This window comes from Panulirus ornatus, chromosome 43, assembly GCF_036320965.1.
Source record: "Panulirus ornatus isolate Po-2019 chromosome 43, ASM3632096v1, whole genome shotgun sequence".
Lineage (NCBI taxonomy): Eukaryota > Metazoa > Arthropoda > Malacostraca > Decapoda > Palinuridae > Panulirus > Panulirus ornatus.
This window is the reverse complement of record NC_092266.1, coordinates 17875459-17888198: the sequence shown is the minus strand read 5'-3', so window position 1 is coordinate 17888198 and position 12740 is coordinate 17875459. Positions and strand designations below refer to the sequence as shown.

Genomic DNA, 12740 nt, shown 5'->3' with positions numbered 1-12740 from the left:
TATACCTCTGTAATTTGAGCACTCATTTTTATCCCCTTTGCCTTTGTACAATGGCACTATGCAAGCATTCCGCCAATCCTTTGGCACCTCACCATGAGTCATACATACATTAAATAACCTTACCAACCAGTCAACAATAGTGTCACCCCCTTTTTTAATAAATTCCACTGCAATTACCATCCAAACCCGCTGCCATGCCGGCTTTCATCTTTCGTAAAGCTTTTACTACCTCTTCTCTGCTTACCAAATCATTCTCCCTAACCCTCTCACTTTGCACACCACCTCGACCAAAACACCCTATGCCTGCCACTCTATCATCAAACACATTCAACAAACCTTCAAAATACTCACTCCATCTCCTCACATCACCACTACTTGTTATCACCTCCCCAATTGCCCCCTTCACTGAAGTTCCCATTGATTCCCTTTTCTTACACACTTTATTTACGTCCTTCCAAAACATCTTTTTATTCTCCCTAAAATTTAATGGTACTCTCTCACCCCAACTCTCATTTGCCCTCTTTTTCACCTCTTGCACTTTTCTCTTGACCTCCTGCCTCTTTCTTTTATACATCTCCCACTCATTTGCATTATTTCCGTACAAGAATCGTCCATATGCCTCTCTCTTCTCTTTCACTAACAATCTTACTTCTTCATCCCGCCACTCACTACCCTTTCTTATCTGCCACAAGCATCTTTTGCGCAAGCCATCACTGCTTCCCTAAATACAACCCATTCCTCCCCCACTCCCCTTATGTCCTTTGTTCTCACCTTTTTCCATTCTGTACTCATTTTCTCCTGGTACTTCCTCTCACAAGTCTCCTTCCCAAGTTCACCACTCTCTTCACCCCAACATTCTCTCTTCTTTTCTGAAAACCTCTACAAATCTTCACCTTCGCCTCCACAAGATAATGATCAGACATCCTTCCAGTTGCACCTTTCAGCACATTAACATCCAAAAGTCTCTCTTTCGTGCACCTATCAATTAACACGTACTCCAATAATGCTCTCTGGCCATCTCTCCTACTTACATACGTATACTTATGTATATCTCTCTTTTTGAACCAGGTATTCCCAATCACCAGTCCTTTTTCAGCACATAAATCTACAAGCTCTTCACCATTTCCATTTACAACACTGAACACCCTATGTACAGCAATTATTCCCTCAACTGCCACATTACTCACCTTTGTATTCAAATCACCCATCACTATAACCCAGTCTCGTGCATCAAAACTACTAACACACTCACTCAGCTGCTCCCAAAACACTTGCCTCTCATGATCTTTCTTCTCATGCCCAGGTGCATATACACCAACCCATCTCTCTCCATCCACTTTCAGTTGTACCCATATCAATCTAGAGTTTACTTTCTTACACTCTATCCCATACTCCCACCACGCCTGTTTCAGGAGTAGTGCTACTCCTTCCCTTGCTCTTGTCCTCTTACTAACCCCTGACTTTGTCGCTGTCTCCCGCATAAGCGAGGTAGCGCAAGGAAGCAGACAAAAGAATGGCCCAACCCACCCACATACACATGTATATACATAAACATCCACACATGCATATATATGTACCTATACATCTCAACGTATACATATATTTTTTTTTTTTTTTATACTTTGTCGCTGTCTCCCGCGTTTGCGAGGTAGCGCAAGGAAACAGACGAAAGAAATGGCCCAACCCCCCCCATACACATGTATATACATACGTCCACACATGCAAATATACATACCTACACAGCTTTCCATGGTTTATCCCAGACGCTTCACATGCCTTGATTCAATCCACTGACAGCACGTCAACCCCGGTATACAACATCGCTCCAATTCACTCTATTCCTTGCCCTCCTTGCACCCTCCTGCATGTTCAGGCCCCGATCACACAAAATCTTTTTCACTCCATCTTTCCACCTCCAATTTGGTCTCCCTCTTCTCCTTGCTCCCTCCACCTCCGACACATATATCCTCTTGGTCAATCTTTATATATATACACACACAGACATATACATGTATACACATGTACATAATTCATACTGTCTGCCCTTATTCATTCCTGTCGCCACCCCGCCACACATGAAATGACAACTAGGGAATTTAACTTGCATAGTGGTAATTTGTTTATGTTTGCCACTTGCAAACAACCATTATGTAGTCACTGACAGTGGTAGAGATGCTGTAGTTCATTATGTAGTGAGTTTTCCATGTGATAAACTTTTCAAATGAGATTTGGATGAATGTCAAAGGCTACTAATATTCTCATTTAACCCAGTTTAAGTTTGAAAATAAGTTTTCGAATCTTAAAACTGCTTTTTGCTGACTGATGGTGACTTTCTTTGTTTATATCATGGCTCTAATTCATGGTATTCTGTTTTTTTTTTACAACATTTACATATACCACACTTTATTTTCTGCCTTCTCTTATGCCACATTTTCTTTCTTTTCTCCATTCTCTTACTCCTTAACTATTTTATTCAACACTTTTCCTACTTGGTACTCCATCCGTTATGTAAATAGTTAGGACACTCAATATTTGCCATATTTCCATAACTTTGTTTATCTGAGAGGACTTATAAAGCACATGTTAAGTTTAGCAGGGGATCAGGTTAGTTGGGGTGCGAGTTTAAACTGAGAAAATTTGATGGATGTGGAGTGTTTTATATAACTAGGAGTGGACATGGCAGCAAATGGAACCATGGAAGCAGAAATGAGTCATAAAGTGGGTGATATGACAAAGGTTCTGGGAGCATGTGTGGAAAGGTGTCATTATCAGGGAGGGCAAAAATATTCAAAGGTATAGTAGTTCCAACATTGTTGTATGGATGTGTCATGAGCTATAGATCAAATGTGTGGATGTGCTTAACATGAACTATATGAGGACAATAAGTGGTGTGAGTATGTTTGATCAAATATGTAATTTAGAGGGTAAGAGAGAGGTGTGGTAATAAGAAGATCATGGTTGAAAGTGGAGAAGAGGGTGAGCTGAAGTGGTTAGATATAAGAGAAAATGAGTGATGTGAAGTTGACAAAGAGGATATATGTGTCAGAAGTGGAGGAGAAAAGCAGAAGTGGAAGGTCAAACTGGAGATAGAAGGATGGAGTGAAAAAGGTATTAAGTGCTCGGGATCTGAACATACAGGAGGGTGAAAGGGATGCATGGGTCAGGGTGAGCTAAAGCAATGTGGTATACAGGGGGTGACATGCTGTCAATGGACTGAACGAGAGCATATGAAGCAGCTGGGGAAAACCATGGAAAGGTCAGTAGTGACTGGTTGTGGACAGGAGGCTGTGATTTCGGTACATTACACACAACAACTGAAGAATGGACATGAGTGAATGAGGCGTATTCTTTATCTGTTCCTGGCAATACCTCACTAAAGTGGGAAACTAATAAGAATGAAATGGAAATGCCTCATTTCTGCTATGGCTACACCAAAATGCAGAAATGTTCAAGGAATGTCAACTGTTGCCACTGAGTTTTCTAAAAGAATATTGGTGTAAGAAGTATTATGAGTGAAGAGTTTACATCTTCTTAATGTGGCCACCTTACCTGAATATCAATGGGTGCAGATAATAATTGCTGATAGTCTAAGTATAGATTCAATAAGGTCAGTTCGAAAGTCAGAACAACAGAGGTGCATTTATTCTATTGCTGTTCAAATATTCAAATAAAAACAGTTCTGAACCAGTAGTGTAATCCTTACATTAAACAAATATCAACACAACATTTCCCAAATCTGATGTCCTATCCACTGCAAAACCAGACCCACATAATTATTTCACTTGTTAGTTCTGTTTACATTTTATGCTTTGACTTTTTAAAACTGAATTTCTTAGCATTTTACCTAAACCAATATCATGTGTGAATTAATAGTAATAGTTTATTCCATTATTTCTGAAAATGAAGAAGCTTCAAATTATGGATTACCACAAATTGTTTAGTATCTGTTTTCCTGAAAGAGAATAAAGTAATGAACTAAATTAAGCAAGTAATACCCACACTTACTTGCTAAAAACTCATATAGGGCATAATGTCTTCAAATTAAAAGCATAACTTCATGATTATACTGGTATTATTTTTGGAATGAACTCTGTAAAGCTGCACTTCATGATAATGATCTGATATTTAGGAGCTTGCATATATTAGTTCAATCATATAAAACTAGAATTTACAGTGTTTTTATATGTGACAATCTTTGAATGACCAGTGGGTGCAGTAATGGGTTTGTAGGCATGGCTCCAGGACACCAGAGATTGGCAAGCAACAATGACCATGGGCCAGGCTAAAACTGGCAATCAGAAAATCTTTGAAAATACAAAAATGCAGACCATAAGGATAACATGACACCAATCTCAACTAAGGTATGTTGCATTGGTCTAATATATTCTTCATTGAATGCATTTTGATATTATGCTGGCAATTTTAACCTTGTCCAATCCATGAGTTCTCTGTGGTGGCCTGAGGTAACAGGTACACCCACAATAAGGCTAAAGGTCCTAACACCCATGTGACTCAAAACAAACATACCAGTGACCTTATGATCTGACAAGCATTTCTCACTGGAAATAACCAATCCTTTCCTCTTTTATCAGAGCACTTAATATGTCACAACTAGGTTAGAACAAATGGCCCAAGTTACTGGATGGTAGTACTTAAGAAGAACCATCTCAGGTCCAGGTTGTAAATCTCATTAGAAAATATCAACCCCACTAAAACCCAGATCTTGATGTTTTGTTAATTACTCCTTTTAGTGTGTCAGGAGGTATTCGGATTTTAAGAACCTACATAACTATTCTTTGTAACAAAAAAGGAATAGCACACACAGATTTACACCCCGAACCTCGGAAGAGGTTCCTCCGCTTTATGGCATTTATCACATGTAGAGCAGCTTACAATAATCTGAAATTCATGTTGCGTTTAGATTGCTGCATTATCACTACGGCCAGTTTGCATAACAAGCAATCCTGAAAATCTTTTAACTTTTTTGCCTTATTGCTTCTGCAAATAAATGAGACTCAGTAAGGCAGGTTTGCAGAGCAAAGACCAAGTAAGACAAGAGAGCTCAAACAGAGCAGTTAGGTGAACAGATCTGAGGTTAAAGCAGATCAGAGCCCAAGGTAAGAGATACCAGTTGCATTACGACTGATTCAGAACAAAGAAGTATGAAAATTGATGAGAGTGTTAATCATGATCTGTAAATACCCTCTATATCACTCACCTTTAAGATTCATAATAAAGAAAATGACCCTAACAGAATGGGCAACTTAAGTTCATGATCACCGTCTCATCAGAGTCATTATGGTACACGGATATCCAATGGTGCATGATTCCAAATATTTTTCCTTCATGACAGAAAACCCACTGTAACCCAAATGACCTAATTTTAACTTTAGGGTTCAGTGTTTAAGGCTCATCTCTATGTTTTGCTGACAAGATAATGAGTATTATACAGTGTGATTCTAAGGAAAAATTAGGTCATATGGTCACTATTATGCACTGATGAGGCCAGAGCAGAAGGTAGGGAAACTCAAGTGGACACAAAATATATATAAAAAAAAATCAGTAACATGAAGATGAAATACAAGGATGAATAGTACACAGTGATTTTTATAAACTTTTTCAAAAGAAGCACAATTATCATGCAGTATATGACACCTGGATCTATATTACATATCACATTTCATTATGAATCTACTGGGTAAATTTTCCAGCTTAGTTCAATCTAGGCATTTTACTGCATGACCATTAAAGGTCTAAAAAGGGGCAGAGTCAGTACCTTGTTAAGAAAGCAATTTCCATTATGAGTGTTCACCATCTGTCTTTCAAAATTATGCAAAACAACAAGCTTGGGTCCTTAGAGAAGTGCCCACTTGTAAAAGAACTCCCCTTCTATCATGTCCTGACCTTACCCTCACATAGCCTGGTAGGTGTGAGGCAGGCAAACAGCTAGGGCATAGTGCAGTCAGTTGGCTGGCAGTCTGGGCAGTTGTCTGACAATTCTGACAGTCACCTGGTGATGTTTGTTTGGATTTCTGAGCAATTTCCAAAGCCTGTGCTCCACTTACATTACGTTGCTCTAATAAACAGTTGCACTGATAAAATAATGATGAGGTATTAAATTTGAATATATTTTTGCTTTATAACACTGTGGGGTATATAAACTCTAAACTATCACTTTTGATCACTTGTTCCCACCTTTTAACCAGTTAGCTGACATACCCCTGCACCATCTATTGATCCGTGATATTATGAAAAGATAAGCCATGATTGAATAAAGATGAAAACTTATTAAGCTCTTGGCATTTGTAAGGCAATAACAACACGGTTGCAACTGGAGCTGTGCTTAGTGAGCCCCTGGGGTCAGCTTGCGCACTATTTACTCCACTTCAGCATGTGATGGAAGCTTAGCTCCACATCTTAGCTGAGCAACTGTCTGTGTTCATAGGTAATTCAGTGCAGCACACCTTATCAGGACTCAAGAAAATATGCATGAGTAGATATAAACAACACTCTGGTGAATATGAACACTCAAGCATTAATCAGTGGTCTTAACCACCAACAATAAGGGTCATTATGGGCCAAGTTCCCATGGTTACTGGATGTAGGAACAAAGATTATACATCATCACACACTGTGGATCAAAACAGGATATTGTAAACATCAGAAATGTGGAATGGCATACCATACAAACTAGGATATGATCACATGAGTCAATGTGGCTCAGCAGAATATCAGGTCTTCCAATCCCCAGCTGTGGTGAGCCCCCAGTGGACATGGCCACCACAAAAAAGAACCTGAGAGGCCACATACCAGTAAGCCACAGTGGACTAGGCCCCAATAGAGACCATGGGTGCACTGATATTTGCAAAACATTAGTGGACAAAGCCAACATATGTACACCCATGGGTTAGTTTAACATGGCCACTTGAGGCCTAGAGCATTTTGCACTGGTATGACCTGTTTCATTTTTTTGTAAAATTTTCAAACATTGAGTTTGCAGCATGTCTAGTGTGTGTAAGGCTCTTAGTTCCTACTGCTGCTGCCTTGCTGGGGGTAGGTATTGCTGGCCACATTTGACCTCACTGGGGCTGTGGAACCCAGCACCTTAGTGCTCCACGGACATGGCACCAACAACAATTTTGATTTGTGAAATGCAGTTCTTTACACCTTTTGACAACTTTAACTTGCAGGACTAAGAACTTTGTTCACACTGATGTATTATTTTGTAAACTTTGTAATTTTACACAACTAAGTAAAAAACTATAACATGTAATATCTTTTTCAAACTCTTCTCTAAACAAATCGCAGGTAAATACATTTCTGGGCCTATATCTCACTGAACAACTATCCCTGGCAATACGGTGCTTGTGAAAATGTGGTTGTCCTCTGTGCCAGAATTTTGATACTCTGAGAAAAAACTGTCAATGACTTTTAAAATCAAGAGTACCCCAAAATCATATATACTAAATGATAAAAGAAAGCTATATCTTATGAAAACAAAAAAGAAAGACAGAAAGAATAGTTACAAATTCAATAGAACCAGTTTTACTATCAATAGTTTTGCACAGATGACTAAAGAAAATACATCATTAAGAAGATCTGCTTAATATTTAACTTTCTATTGTAGCATCCTCACTCTCAAACAGACCTGGACCTTTCATGTCAAAAGACCAGGTACTAGGTGTCTACTTCTATGCAAGGCAAGTTTGAACACCTTTGAAATTCCTGCTGTAATTCAAACTGGTCTGTGACAAGTGTCCAAGAGAGTTTGAAGGACCCTGAATATGTGAGCACTTGCTGCAGGTGTGACTTGTACGGCGACATTGGCCGATGTGTCTGTGAGCCGGGCATGTGCAGGCTGACTTACAATGGGCAACTAAACTCAGGGTTGACAATGGAGCTACGCCCAAACCACCTGGGACACTAGCGAGTGAGTCACGGTAGCAACTTTGCATAGTTGGAACATCCTATTACAACTGTGAATTTCCCTATCTCGAAAGTCCGCGATCCCACACAAACATAGAGATAACACACAAAGAATGATCTTTCAAGCATCAATATGTACATTTCAAAGATGATGATCATAAAATTTGTTTTATTTCATTCTCATAACTGAAATGAACATACACAAAAACAGTATGAACACATATGAACTAAAAGTGACAAAGCACACATGGGCCACCTGCTTGTGTAGTGAGGTGTACAACACCTCTCCTTGTGCTGGGACCATCCGAAACACAACAGACCAAAAATCCACTATAGGAGACGGGGCGGCTACGAGGGATGTGGATCTGTACTGAGAGGAGATCAGGTGAGGGAACTGTAATGGGGAGGACGGCTGAGGCACAGCACAGGGCAGCTGCCGCACGCTGCTGCACTCTGGGAGCAGTGGGCGGTCGGCAGCAGCAGCTGATGAGCAGGTGATGTGTTGCGGTGTTGGTGTGGTGTTGGTGCAGCGCTGGACTCTTTAGATGTAGGAGTAGGGTCCATCAGTGAGGGCGCTACAGAGGAGGAGTCAGGAGTTATCTTCTTTGGTCATGTCTCCCCGGTTAGGCTTGTACTCCAGGCCAGGGTCAAACTGCATAAGAACAAACACCTGGTCGGTAGGCAGCAGCGTGAAGTCATCTGGTGGATTGGTTATCACATACCGCTTGGATGAAGCATCACACGAACTTGATGTGTCGCGGAATCTGCAGTCCAAACCAACGGCAGATTGAGGAACCATACGGAGTGTTCTGTAAATCAATTTCATATCTCACGAGCATAACGAAAATAATATTTCATTAAACAAGAGTTCCTGCCGCACCTCGAAAACAGTTTACAAGCTTGCCCACTGGCCATGCTACTGTACAGGAAGTGCAGAAATGTCTCATAAGCTGTGTGTTTAAAAGCAGGTTTACATACTTTACAAAGCCTACTTTAGCAGGCTTGAATAAATTATTACAGGATTTTAACAAGCCAGGTGCATACACACTGTTGTGATACATTACAATAGCTTATTTTAACAAACCATATCCTGATGATGCAAAAGGCTCTCTTTATTAAGAGGTCTGCTCTTAATCATTACTGAATATAGTAGAAGGGTGATGAAGTGCATAAAAGCTGATATATAAGTACAGGAAGGAGGGAGGAAGGAAAATTACTCTGTGAATAAAGGTAGAGGTAACATGAGCATGACTTAAAACCTTTAATATCATTGTCTTTGGGTTCATTTATCTTTGTTGTGAAACTAAAGAAAAATGAGTCCCAACAACATAGTATATGGTTTAAGCCTTATTCCCTGTTACTCCTCACACACAAATTGGAGTAGCAATGGCCGACACTGCCAGCCCTTTGTACATACAAGGAGTAGCAATGGATTCAAAGTCAGTGAGGTGCAGGTGGGGAATTGTGGTGCCTACTCACCTGTAGAGACCAATACATAGCATGCCATAGTTCCGCAGAGCTGCACAGAAGAGGTCACCATACTTGCCACCTTCACCAAACTGACCCAGTGGACCATCATACAGAGAAATCTGACCCACTTGACAACGGTCACGATTGGCCAACGTTTCAGGTGTGCTGCAGACAGAATATATTGGTTAGAATAGGTTCTAATGAAAAACAGGTTCTGAACACATAACAACCAATTATAAGTATACAAAGGCAAAGGGGATAAAGGTGAGTGTGCAAACCACAGAGGCATAAGTTTGATGAGTATTCCTGGGAAATTACATGGGAGAGTATTGACTGAGAGGGTAAAGGCATGTACAGAGCATCAGCTTGGGGAAAAGCAGTATGGTTTCAGAAGTGGTAGAGGATGTGTGGATCAGGCGTTTGCTTTGAAGAATTGATGTGAGAAATACTTAGAAACACAAATGGGTTTGTAAGCAGCATTTATGGATCTGGAGAAGGCATATGATAGGGTTTATAGAGATGCATTGTGGAAGGTTTTAAGAGTATATGGTGTGGTAGGTAAGTTACTAGAAGCAGTGAAAAGTTTTACCAAGGATGTAGAGCATGTGTACAAGTACGAAGAGAGGAGAGTAATTGGTTCCTACTGAATGTCGGTCTGCAATAGAGGTGTGTGATGTCTCCATGGTTGTTTAATTTGTTAAAGGATGGGGTGGTTAGGGAGGCAAATGCAAGAGTTATGGAGAGAGGGGCAAGTATGCAGTCTGTTTTGAATGAGAGGGCCTGGGAAATGAGTCAGTTGTTGTTCGTCGATGATACAGCTCTAGTGGCTGATTCGTGTGAGAAACTGCAGAGGTTGATGGCTGAGTTTGGGAAAGTGTGTGAAAGGAAAAAGTTGAGAGTAACTGTGAATAAGAGCAAGATTATTAGGTTCAGTAGGGTTGAGGGACAAGTTAATTGAGATGTAAGTTTGAATGGAGAAAAATTTGAGGAAGTGAAGTGTTTTAGATATCTGGGAGCGGACTTAGCAGCAGACGGAACCATGGAAGCAGAAGTGAGTCACAGGGTTGGGGAGGGGGCAAAGGTTCTGGGAGTGTGGAAGGAGAGAATGCTATTTCGGAGAGCAAAAATGGGTATGTTTGAAGGAATAGTTGCTCCAACAATGTTATATGGTTGCAAGGCATGGGCTATAGATAGGGTTGTAAAGGAAGGTGGATGTGTTGGAAAGGAAATGTTTGAGGACAATATGTGGTGTGAGGTGGTTTGATCAAGTAAGTACTGTAAGGGTAAGAAAGTTGCGTGGAGATAAAAAGGGTATGGTTGAGAGAGCAGAAGAGGGTGTGCTGAGATGGTTGATGGTTTGGACATGTGAAGAGAATGAGTGAGGAAAGATCTACAAAGGGGATATATGTGTCCGAGGTGGAGGGAACAAGGAGAAACGGGAGACCAAATTAGAGGTGAAAGGATGGAGTGAAAAAGATTTTGAGCAGTCGGGGCCTGAATATACAGGAGGGTTAGAGGCATGCAAGGAATAGAGTTAATAGGAATGATATGGTATAAAAGGGTCGACATGCTGTCAATGGACTGAACCAGGGAATGAGAAGCATCTGGGGTAAACCACGGAAAGGTCTATGGGGCCTGGATATGGATAGGGAGCTGTGGTTTTGGTGGATTACACATGACAGCTAGAGAGTGATTATGAATGAATGTAGCCTTTTTGTCTATTTTTGGCACTACCTCACTGAAGCAGGGGACAGCAATGCTGTTTTCCTGTGGGGAGGGGTAGTGGCAGGAATGGATGAAAGCAAGCATGAATATGTGCATGTGTATGTATGTAACTGTCTGCATATGAGTATGTATATGTGCGTATGTGGGTGTTTATGTATATATATGTGTACGTGTAGGAAGAGAGGAAAGTGATTGGTTCTCAGTGAATGTAGGTTTGCGGCAGGGGTGTGTGATGTCTCCATGGTTGTTTAATTTGTTTATGGATGGGGTTGTTAGGGAGGTAAATGCAAGAGTTTTGGAAAGAGGGGCAAGTATGAAGTCTGTTGGGGATGAGAGAGCTTGGGAAGTGAGTCAGTTGTTGTTCGCTGATGATACAGCGCTGGTGGCTGATTCATGTGAGAAACTGCAGAAGCTGGTGACTGAGTTTGGTAAAGTGTGTGGAAGAAGAAAGTTAAGAGTAAATGTGAATAAGAGCAAGGTTATTAGGTACAGTAGGGTTGAGGGTCAAGTCAATTGGGAGGTGAGTTTGAATGGAGAAAAACTGGAGGAAGTGAAGTGTTTTAGATATCTGGGAGTGGATCTGTCAGCGGATGGAACCATGGAAGCGGAAGTGGATCATAGGGTGGGGGAGGGAGCGAAAATTCTGGGGGCCTTGAAGAATGTGTGGAAGTCGAGAACATTATCTCGGAAAGCAAAAATGGGTATGTTTGAAGGAATAGTGGTTCCAACAATGTTGTATGGTTGCGAGGCGTGGGCTATGGATAGAGTTATGCACAGGAGGATGGATGTGCTGGAAATGAGATGTTTGAGGACAATGTGTGGTGTGAGGTGGTTTGATCGAGTGAGTAACGTAAGGGTAAGAGAGATGTGTGGAAATAAAAAGAGCGTGGTTGAGAGAGCAGAAGAGGGTGTTTTGAAGTGGTTTGGACACATGGAGAGAATGAGTGAGGAAAGATTGACCAAGAGGATATATGTGTCGGAGGTGGAGGGAACGAGGAGAAGAGGGAGACCAAATTGGAGGTGGAAAGATGGAGTGAAAAAGATTTTGTGTGATCGGGGCCTGAACATGCAGGAGGGTGAAAGGAGGGCAAGGAATAGAGTGAATTGGAGCGATGTGGTATACCGGGGTTGACGTGCTGTCAGTGGATTGAAGCAAGGCATGTGAAGCGTCTGGGGTAAACCATGGAAAGCTGTGTAGGTATGTATATTTGCGTGTGTGGACATATGTATATACATGTGTATGGGGGGGGTTGGGCCATTTCTTTCGTCTGTTTCCTTGCGCTACCTCGCAAACGCGGGAGACAGCGACAAAGTAAAAAAAAAAAAAAAAAAAAAAAAAAATGTGTATGTGAGTGGATGGGCCATTCTTAATCTGTTTCCTGGCGCTACCTCGCTGACGTGGGAAACAGTGATTATGTATAATACATAAATGAAATAAATCTGGAACTCATTACAAAATAAAGTTATTCAGTGAACTTCATTATTCTGAATCTTGTAGCCTTACATTATTTAAGGACTCTTTTAAAGTGATACAATCCAGTAAAAGATCTCGAGTCCAAACTCATTTGAACTGAGCAGTGTTCAGATTATGGATTTTTTTTTATATATTTCAGATACCA

The 12740-nt window shown here is 40.8% G+C and overlaps 1 protein-coding gene across 48 annotated transcripts in view; it reads right to left on the bottom strand.

The window, feature by feature from the left end:
- Positions 1-3627: 3627 nt before the first annotated feature.
- Positions 3628-12740, bottom strand: part of slo (calcium-activated potassium channel slo) — a 1069848-nt gene continuing 1060735 nt past the window's right edge. For 41 of the 48 annotated variants that reach the window (XM_071687050.1, XM_071687052.1, XM_071687045.1 and 38 more), the window contains 2 exons: positions 9406-9561; positions 3628-8735 (listed from right to left, as the gene is read on the bottom strand). In XM_071687050.1, the coding sequence (XP_071543151.1) occupies positions 8516-8735; positions 9406-9561 (376 nt within the window). In that variant the 3' untranslated portion in view covers positions 3628-8515. The remainder of the gene's footprint in view (positions 8736-9405; positions 9562-12740) is intronic. The other 7 variants (XM_071687095.1, XM_071687094.1, XM_071687092.1 and 4 more) reach the window with 1 other exon arrangement.